This window comes from Doryrhamphus excisus, chromosome 1 (genome assembly GCF_030265055.1).
Source record: "Doryrhamphus excisus isolate RoL2022-K1 chromosome 1, RoL_Dexc_1.0, whole genome shotgun sequence".
NCBI classification, from domain to species: domain Eukaryota; kingdom Metazoa; phylum Chordata; class Actinopteri; order Syngnathiformes; family Syngnathidae; genus Doryrhamphus; species Doryrhamphus excisus.
This window is the reverse complement of record NC_080466.1, coordinates 15,726,552-15,737,219: the sequence shown is the minus strand read 5'-3', so window position 1 is coordinate 15,737,219 and position 10,668 is coordinate 15,726,552. Positions and strand designations below refer to the sequence as shown.

The 10,668-nt window shown below is 41.2% G+C and overlaps 1 protein-coding gene across 1 annotated transcript; it reads left to right on the top strand.

Moving 5' to 3' along the window:
- Positions 1 to 5,159: 5,159 nt before the first annotated feature.
- Positions 5,160 to 9,776, top strand: pou4f2 (POU class 4 homeobox 2). Its single transcript, XM_058091012.1, has 2 exons — positions 5,160 to 5,812; positions 6,071 to 9,776. The coding sequence occupies exons 1-2, from the start codon at positions 5,555 to 5,557 to the stop codon at positions 7,016 to 7,018; spliced, it is 1,206 nt and encodes a 401-aa protein (XP_057946995.1). The 5' UTR covers positions 5,160 to 5,554; the 3' UTR covers positions 7,019 to 9,776.
- The last annotated feature ends 892 nt before the right edge of the window (positions 9,777 to 10,668 follow it).

Below are 10,668 nucleotides of genomic sequence, written 5' to 3'. Positions count from 1 at the left end.
GGATAGGCTCCAGCATCCCCGCGACCCTCGTGTGGAAAAGCGGTAGAAAATGAATGAATGAAATTAAATGACAGCCTTCGTTACAAATAATGAGTTGAGTTCATAATAATAGACCAAACAAAACTAAAATAAACTAAAATAAAGTAAGATAAGATGAGATGAGACTAATTAAATTCATTCATTCATTCATTCATTTTCTACCGCTTTTCCTCACGAGGGTCGCAGAGGGGTGCTGGAGCCTATCCCAGCTGTCTTCGGGCGAGAGAGGCAGGGTACACCCTGGACTGGTGGCCAGCCAATCACAGGGCACATATAGACAAACAACCATTCACACTCACATTCATACCTATGGACAATTTGGAGTCGCTAATTAACCTAGCATGTTTTTGGAATGTGGGAGGAAACCGGAGTAAAACCGGAGAAAACCCACGCAAACATGCAAACTCCACAGGCCTCACAGCTAGGAGACCGGAGTTCAATTCCACCCTCGGCATGTTTGCATGTTCTCCCCATGCATGCGTGGGTTTTCTCCGGGTACTCCAATTACCCCCACCCCCCATTCCGAAAACATGCTAGGTTAATTAGCGACTCCAAATGTGAGTGTGAATGGTTGTTTGTCTATATGTGCCCTGTGATTGGCTGGCCACCAGTCCAGGGTGTACCCCGCCTCTTGCTCGAAGACAGCTGGGATAGGCTCCAGCACCCCCCACGACCCTTGTGAGGAAAAGCGGTAGAAAATGAATGAATGAATGAATGAATTTAATTAGTCTCATCTCATCTTATCTTACTTTATTTTAGTTTATTTTAGTTCTGTTTTTTAGTTGGCAACTGATATTTTCCTGAAACTTACCTTTGTTCTACTGCAAATTTTTAACATTTTGCGTACTTTGAAATATCAGTCAAAATCATCTGGCGTATCGTTTGAAAAATATCTGAAATTGAATGAGTTAATAATGAATTAAGTACATTTTATGGCCCCCGGGCTGCACTTTGGACCACCGTGTCCTACATGGATAAAGACAACGGGTTCATTACGGCTAACAATATGATACAGTGGTGAGCCTGGGAGGCGCTTAGCAAGGCTCCTGAACTCCTTTCCACAACACATGAAATAAAAACCACGCACAGGCAGGGCGACGGGGGCCTATAGCGGGGGAGGGGGGGGGCGGCTATCGCGGCATCCATTGTATAGCTGTCACATTTCCCAGGCAGAGCAGTTGATAAAATATACATAAATTGCTACTCAAACGCCCTCTTTTCAATTTGCCGCCGCTGCCATCGCCGGCGTTGACCTCCTGCTCCCCGCTTGTAAAGGAAGTAAGGAGGGAGAGGATGAAATGTAAAGTGGGAGGGGTGGGCGGCCTCTTTGAAAGCAAAGCATCCACTTCCTCGTTTTTTCGACTTCGACTGCGAGCTCGGCGTCGAGGCAGAGCTCGGCGGCGATGGAGCTTCAGTAATAAAAACAGCTGTCTCTGGTGGTCTGTGTGTAATTGGGATTGTTAACATGGAGGGCTCCTGGGGGACGTGATGATGGTGGAGACGACGTCTTTGTGTAAAGCACACACACACTCACACACACACACACACACACATTAGCAGGAAGAGAGTCGAGAAGGAAGCAGAGGAAAAAAGCAAACACCTGACTTACTGCTACCGTGTGTGTGTGTGTGTGTTCTATCTCTTACTTTTATTTTCACACGCTGCACTTTTAGCTGCCAAAGTGCCTTGAAGTGAGCGCTCTGTTTTTTCCCTCGTTCTTCTTCTTCTTCTTGTGCAATTCCACAGAGGCTTTTCCTTTTTTTTTTTTTTTTTTTTTTACTTGTTTGTTGTTGTTTTTTAAGGCACAACAGCACCTTGCAGCAAATGTTTTTTTTTTATTCTAGCAAACATTACTGGCAATTACCGTACACGTGCGGTGGCGGCCGATGGGGATTTCAAGACATCAATGACACAACAAAAGTACACTGCAACAAGGTTAAAATGGATTTTTAAAAAAATTCATAAATGCATTACAGGAAATAATATAAATTTTTCAATGACAATTATTCTTGCTGGAATTAAATTTGTGTTAAATATTCTGTTTATATATTTTTAAAAAAAACAATAGAACATTTTTACATGAATATTTAAGTCATAAAAATATATGTATTTTGTATTATTTTATGATTTAACAAACACAGAAAAATATTATATACTAAAAAATATTTAACTTGATTCAATTTTGCTAAATATTATGTTTATGTGTCAAAAATAAATGCATGAAAGTAAAAACATATTTCAGTTTCTATTAAATGTTTTTTTTTGTATTTCTAAAGATTTTCTAAAGTATTTTTCTTAATTTTGCTAAATACCATGAATAAATATAATTAAGTCAGAATTTTTTTATATGCACAAAATAATTGTACTTTACATTTTTTTCACAAAATAATATTAAGTATAAAATACAGTATGACATATACAGTATATACATAGTAAAAACTTTGACATAAATAAAATAATGCAAATCAAAGGAATATATATTTTGTGAACAGAAAAAAGTATAATAAAAAGTATAATAAATCTATAAATGTATTATTATTTTTAAATCAACATGAAAAAAGTCAGTTTTACTTAGCAAATGCTACATTTTGTTATATTTTAAATAAATTTGCATTCCATGTGTTTTTAAAAAAAGTAAAAATAGCTGTCTCAAAGACACTTTTGATTGGTGCCAAATCCAAAATCTTTGGGGGAATATGTTCCATAATATTAACTATTATTCAAGACAAGTCGTGCGAAGGCATCACTAACATTGCAGGTGGTCGTCGTCCATCTTAGAATGGAGCAAATGTCCCCAAATTGGACTTGTAAGTCTTAAGCCTGGTCTAAATATAAGCAGTAACCACCATTGTGTCTAACTCTCGTCAACGTGTACTTGTGTATTTCATGGTGGATGAAAATTGGATGGAGGCGTGATTTAGAGCTGGTGAAATATGAATGTTTTCTTTGCAACTTTCATCACGCGTCAGTCTGTCAGCGTCAGATGGGAGCAGACGCTGATTTGTTAGCTCCTTCTCCTCCTGCAGCGCCCCCTGGCCTGCTGGGGTAGGCTTAACCATCGCCCACCCCTCCCCGTTCCCGTTGCTGTCCCATTTATTTTTATGGGCTTGCAGTGCAATTCCTATATTTGCATATTTAACGGAAACGTGTGTGGTGTGATTGTGTGTAGGAGAAATTACAAGTGTGTGTTATGATTGTGTGTCGCTAAATAAAAAAAATAAAAAAAATAAACAGCTAACAAAGATCATCTATAGAACAGGCTGCTGTCTTGATAGGCCTATTGGAAAAAAAACACTACCAAAGATCTTCTGCTGTTCTTCAGGGCCTACTACAAAAACGCTGACAAAGATCCTCTATATGACAGGCTGCTTTTTAAGGGCCTGATGCAAAAAGTGAGTCAAAGATCCTTTATATGACAGGCTGCTATTTTTAAGGGCCTACCCCAAAACGCCCGTCAAAGATCCTTACTGACAGGCTGTTTGTTTTCAAGGGCCTATTGCAAAAACGCTGGTCAAAGATCCTCTATAAGACAAGCTGCTGTCTTTATAGGCCTATTGCAAAACACCATCAAAGATTCAAAGATCCTCTATAAGAGAGGCCACTGTTGTTACGGGCCTACTGCAAAATGCGAGTGAAAGGTCTTCGTCAGGACAGTCTTTTTTTTTTAGGACCCGGTGCAAAACGCTGGTCAAAGATCCTCTATATGCCAGGCTGCTTTTTAAGGGCCTGATCCAAAAAGCGAGTCAAAGATCCTTTATATGACAGGTTTCTATTTTATAAGGGCCTACCCAAAAACACTTGTCAAAGATCCTTACTGACAGGCTGTTTGTTTTCAAGGGCCTTTTGCAAAAACACTAGTCAAAGATCCTCTATTGGACAGGCCGCTGTCTTTAAGGACCTACTGCAAAATGTGAGTCAAAGATCCTCTAGAGGACAGGCCGCCCTCTTTACGGACCTACTGCAAAGCGCTAGTCAAAGATCCTCTATAAGAGAGGCGGCTGTCGTTACGGGCCTTTTGCAAAACGCGAGTGAAAGATCTTCGACTTTTTTAAAATGCCCGGTGCAAAACGCTGGTCAAAGATCCTCTATAAGAGAGGTGGCTGTCGTTACGGGCCTACTGCAAAATGCGAGTGAAAGGTCTTCGTCAGGACAGTCTTTTTTTTTAGGACCCGGTGCAAAACGCTGGTCAAAGATCCTCTATACGCCAGGCTGCTTTTTAAGGGCCTGATCCAAAAAGCGAGTCAAAGATCCTTTATAAGACAGGTTACTATTTTATAAGGGCCTACCCGGAAACACCCATCAAAGATCCTTACTGACAGGCTGTTTGTTTTCAAGGGCCTATTGCAAAAATGCTAGTCAAAGATCCTCTATTGGACAGGCCGCTGTCTTTAAGGACCTACTGCAAAATGCAAGTCAAAGATCCTTGTGAGGACAGGCTGCTGTTTCTAAGACGTACCGCAAAACGCTCGTCAAAGATCCTCTATAGGACAGGTTTCTATTTTTAAGGGCCTATTGCAAAACACTCATCAAAGATCCTTACTGACAGGCTGTTTGTTTTCAAGGGCCTATTGCAAAAATTCTAGTCAAAGATCCTCTATAAGAGAGGCGGCTGTCGTTACGGGCCTTTTGCAAAACGCGAGTGAAAGATCTTCGACTTTTTTAAAAGACCCGGTGCAAAACGCTGGTCAAAGATCCTCTATATATCAGCCTGTTGTTATGAAGCGTGTACCGCAAAAACAGTATCAAAGATCTTCTATGTGACGAGAGTCCTGCAAAAAAAAAAGTCTAGTCGAAGACCACGATGTGGTTTTTAGGCACAGATCAGAACTTTGGGTGCAAGTCTTGAATCGCGGACCCTGGGAGGTCACTTGGTGCATGCCAGAGACCCCCCTGTGGTGCCATTAATGGTACGCCTAATGAAGAATAATAAATCATGAAAAAAGGGGGGCGGGGGGGGGGTTAGCTTCAGCAGGTGTGTGTGTGTGTGTGTGGAGAGAGAGTGAGTGAGAGAGAGAGAGAGAGAGAGAGAGAGAGAGAGAGAGAGAGAGAGAGAGAGAGAGAGAGAGAAAGGGGGCGGGGAGGAGAGTCAGTCTGCCCTCCGCCTCACAGCGTCGCCACTTGACGTCCCAGCAGCATTCAGCATCGCGGAGGAGAACCCACCCTGCATGCCGGACCACCGCTCGGAAAACTTTCTAGAAGACAAAAAAAAATCCTCAGAGAACTCATCTTGCGGTTTCTCCTTCGAGAATAATCTCTGGACTTTTTTATTTTAAAAACAAAGTGCTGTTTTGCATGGCTGGCAGATTTAACTTTTTATTTTTTTTAAAGAAGGGTCTTTTAAGACCGATCCGTTCCAAATCTGAGACATTCCTCCTCAATCGGAACCGACAGAGCTCCCAAAGCTGAGGAGCAACGACAAACAAGAAGGAGTCAGAAAAAGAAAAAAAGAGGAGGCGGAGTCATTATCTCAATTTTTTTTTAAAAGGAGCACTCCGGGGCTCGGACGCGCGCAAACATGATGATGATGTCTCTGAGCAGCAAGCAGCCCTTCGCCGCCATGGCCCACGCCAGCCTGGCTGAAGCAAAGTACTCACTGCACTCTTCGGCCTCCTCGTCGTCCTCGTCCACGCTCACTTCCTCGGCCTCCTCGTCTTCGTCCACGCCGTCCTCAGCATCCTCGTCTTCCTGTTCGTCCTCCCGTCACAGCGGCAGCAGCATCATCAGCACCAGCGGATCGGAAGCGATGAGGCGAGCATGTCTGCCCACACCGCCGGTATGTATGCATATCGTGGATGGATGCGTGCGCGGATTTTGACTCTTTTTTTTTTTTCTTCCAAAATAATTTTTTTGCAGCTTACTCCACTTATGAATTCAGTCGGCTTTGCCTCTTGTATTAATTTTTATGACCCATGCTTCTCCCTCCCTCTCCTTATTCCTCTTTTTTTCCCGGAAATGTTCTAAACCAGAGTATGGAGCGGAGGGGTTCAATTCCCAACTGAGAGTAATGTGTGCATTCTATTTGCAATTGCAGAGCAATATATTCGGCGGCTTGGATGAGAGTCTGCTGGCCCGGGCTGAAGCTCTCGCCGCGGTGGATATCGTCTCCCAGACCAAGAGCCACCACCACCACCACCCGCCGCACCACAGCCCCTTCAAGCCGGACGCCACCTACCACACCATGAACACGCTGCCGTGCACCTCCTCGTCGTCGTCCTCTTCCTCCGTGCCCATCTCGCACCCCTCGGCACTGGGCGGCCACGGCCACCACCACCACCACCACCATCACCACCACCACCACCAGCCACACCAGGCGTTAGAGGGCGACCTGCTGGAGCACATCACTCCGGGTTTGGCGTTGGGAGCCATGGCCGGGCCGGACGGCTCCGTGGTGTCCACGCCCGCGCACCCGGCGCACATGGCGGGTATGAATCACATGCACCAGGCTGCAATCAACATGGCACACGCCCACGGCTTGCCCCCGCATATCGGTATGAGCGACGTGGACGCGGATCCCAGGGACTTGGAGGCCTTCGCGGAGCGTTTCAAGCAGCGGCGCATTAAACTCGGAGTGACCCAAGCGGATGTGGGTTCCGCGCTTGCCAGCCTCAAGATCCCCGGCGTGGGTTCCCTGAGCCAGAGCACCATCTGCCGCTTCGAGTCCCTCACGCTGTCCCACAACAACATGATCGCCCTGAAGCCGATTCTTCAGGCGTGGCTGGAGGAGGCCGAGAAGTCCCACCGGGAGAAGCTCAACAAACCCGAGCTCTTTAACGGCGCCGAGAAGAAACGCAAACGCACCTCCATCGCCGCGCCGGAGAAGCGCTCGCTGGAGGCCTACTTCGCCATTCAGCCTCGGCCCTCATCGGAGAAGATCGCCGCCATCGCCGAAAAACTGGACCTGAAAAAGAACGTCGTCCGGGTCTGGTTTTGCAACCAGCGACAGAAACAGAAACGGATGAAGTACTCCGCGTGTGTTTGAACGCACCACAGCGATTCTGGCTCGGACTTTGGACGCTTTGTATCATAAATTTCTTACTTAAATATTTCAACAACGAAAAAAAAAAACACAAAATCTTTTTTTCCATTTGCCATCTTCGATGACTTTGTGAATAATAAGAAGAAAAAAACGGAGCCGTGGAATCTACCTGGCAACAAGTAAGGCCGAATGCTTTCAAATATTTGTTTAAAAACAACAACAACAAAAAAAAGACTAAAAATGACATTTCCACAATTCCACCCACGATGAATCATTTCACGGGACTGCGGCTAAAATAGAGCAGGAAGGCGTGGAAAATAGCAACTGAGAGCACTTGGTTTATTTATGAGGGACGTTTCATTCAAGCAGGGTCCACTTGTGAGAGATGTAATAATAATAATAATAATAACGATGATAGATGACTGCCAAATATCTGTCTGTAAATGCATCATTTAACACTTCATTTTGTGCAATTTTGTTATGATATTTATGTGAGGGGGGAGGATTTAAAAAAAATTAACCAGAATGTTGTTAGGCCTTTTTTTATTTATTTTTTATTTTTTTAAACAAATTTAATTAAAATGTTATTCTATATTGCAATAAGTTTACAGTCCAACATGGGCCTGCAGCATCTTATGAACTATTTATCAAGTGAGGTCATGTTTACTTCATTACATATTTATTGGGATTCCCCCATCACCACCCCCCCCCCCTTTTTTTTGCCTGAGAAAAAAAAATCTAATTGTGAATCGTACATTCGTACATTTTCACATGTTTTTTTATTAATTTTTTTAAACAATGGTATAATCATATATGAGATAATTTTCTGTCTCCACCCCCCCACACTTCAACCCCCCCACTGCTGTTTATTTGTATAAATATTTTTAAAAGTACAGTAAGTCGTTGCTTGTTCCAATCACTTTGTTTCATGTTATGATTTTATTTTTGTAAAATTCATTAGAATTCAATACAATGTAAATACGTCATCGCTGCACATAAATATATTCGTACAGGTTTTTGCTGTATTGCTGTTTTAGCTGAGGTATTTCTGTAATGTATGTTGCTTCTCTTTTTTTTAATTAATTTAAAATATATATATTAGTTAAATTATTTAAATCGTTTATCACACATCATGTGTTTTATTTATTTTATTTTTTTCATTTACAAAAAAATATTATTATTTATTTCCAATAATTGAACTGCAATGTGTTTCATTAAAGAGAAAATTTTACCATTTGATTTATTATGGTTTTTTTTATTTTTTTTGGGAAGCCCAGACATGCTAATATGCTGTGCTATTTTATTTATTCGTCTGTTTATTTATTGATGAAGGAGGAGGGAAACGCTTTAGCTGAGGGATGCACTGCTTTTTTTTTTTTAAAGCATTCCCTTTCACTCCCTTGTAAAATGCTGCCATTTTATTACTGGCATTATGATTATGATTATTATTATTATCATCATCGTGCACACAAATGCAATCCATGTGATTTGACTCCTTCTTTTGGATATTTTATGGCTATTTCCATCTTCCTCTTTGGCGCCATCAGCACCAGCACGTGACTCAGGGTTGCCAGCTTACTGCAGCTTACCTGAGAGCAAATGCTAATATTCTATTAGAGCCTTAATCAGGGGCTCTACGGAGGCCCGGATGGCTCCCTGGAGCGGAGACTTGCCAGATGTCAGCCCGCCAGAAAAACAGCTCGCTTGCCAATGCACCCCCCCCATTCACCCCCCCCCCTCCCTCAGCCCCCACCCCATCACTACACCCCTGCAACACCACCTTTATCCTCCTAAATACACACTTTGAAGAGGAAAGGATGATAGAAAATTATTTTTTGGTCATGGAGGTTTCTGATCTTTTTATCAACTCAGGACAAAAAAAAATGTTGTAATAAAAGTACTCAAATAATTCAAATATTGCAATAATATCATATGCATCATCCTGTTAAAGGATGAATAAAATATTTGCATACAGGATGACAGACTAGCAACTAAAAAATGACACATTTTACGCTCCCTAACCTCAGTTTTGGGAACCCCGCTTTAAATAGTATAGGACAGAGGTGTCTAAAGTGTGGCCCAGGGGCCATTTGTGGCCATTGGCGCATATAAAATCAAACAAAACAAAAAAAAAAATACACCCAAAATAAATAACTCATAACAATGAGAATCTTTTAAAATTATATTTAAAAAAGAAATTTGAGTGTGAATGGTTGTTTGTCTATATGTGCCCTGTCAGCTGGGATAGGCTCCCGCATCCCCTTACGGCTAAAGTGATGAGGACAAGCGGTTTAGTTTTATTTAGTATGCGGCCCTCAGTGGAAAAAGTTAGACGGCTCCAGGTATTCAAACATGTGGCCCCCGGGACAAAAAACTGGGGGCCCGTGGAATGGTATCACATTTCAATTCAAAATTTGGAAGCGGGTAATGCAGTGGTGTCCAAAGTGCGGCACAAGTACATTTAATTATACAAAATAACCCAAAGCAAAAGTACAAATTACGAATAAGACTTAAAATAAAAATATGCTTTTTCACTTAAAAAAGTGAAAATGAATGAAATTTTAGCCTGTTAAGAACCTTAAAATCCCGAGATTTTTTTTTAAATATATACGTGGCCTTCGGTGGTAAAAGTTTGGCCCCCAAAAAGCACGACAAAGGGTACAAAGGAACTTGGACTAGCATTTATTTGTCAGTAGGTTCTTTAACAACAACAACAACATAGGTCCTTTCATAGAGAGGATCTTTGACCTGAAACAGCATAGCGCTCCTGTATATATATATATATATATATATATATATATATATATATATATATATATATATATATATATATATATATATATAAACCAGTGATTCTCAACTGGTGGGTCGGGACCCATAAATGGCTCGTGGTTTGTTAAAAATTACCATTAAAATGTTTTACTATCCAAAAAAAATCTGTTAATATGTAATATAAATATATATAATATAAATATGTATGTATTTTTTATGTAAACCTGAGCTATATTTTAGTCATCCTTCTCCTTGGTGTATAATTACTGCACAGTTGGAAGTGAAATATCTGCTTTTGTGGTCTTATTTACTGCAATACTGCGATTAATTTATGCATTATTTGTATGCATGCAGTTTGTTCTCATTTGCTTATTAAAATGTCATAACATTGGGCATGTAATTATGTGTATTTATGATTGAAAAATGTGAAATAGTTGATTACTGATACATTTAATGATTGTAATAAAAAAAAACACATTAGAAACCGTGATATAGACCAAACTAAACATATGAGTTGTGTTTTAATTTACGACTACGATATCAATACGGTATTCGGTGAAGGTTAAAATCATAAAAGTATGTCGCCGTCTTCACAAAATCAGAATAAATAGTTTTGTAAATAATAAATAATGCCTCCTATATCCCCACAACAAATGAAGAACAGATTCAGCACCATGGACAGCCACCTGTATGGAACACCATATTAGTCCAACCTCACAATAAGCTACTTAAGGTATTAATTTAATAATAATTTAACAATATTACTTTATTATGATATTTGTCATGTCATCGTAGCGTACAGGTGTACCTAATGCTGTGACCTGTTGTACATCTGTCCCATGAGGAAACACGTGGCGTCTTAAATGACAGTAAAACTGTAA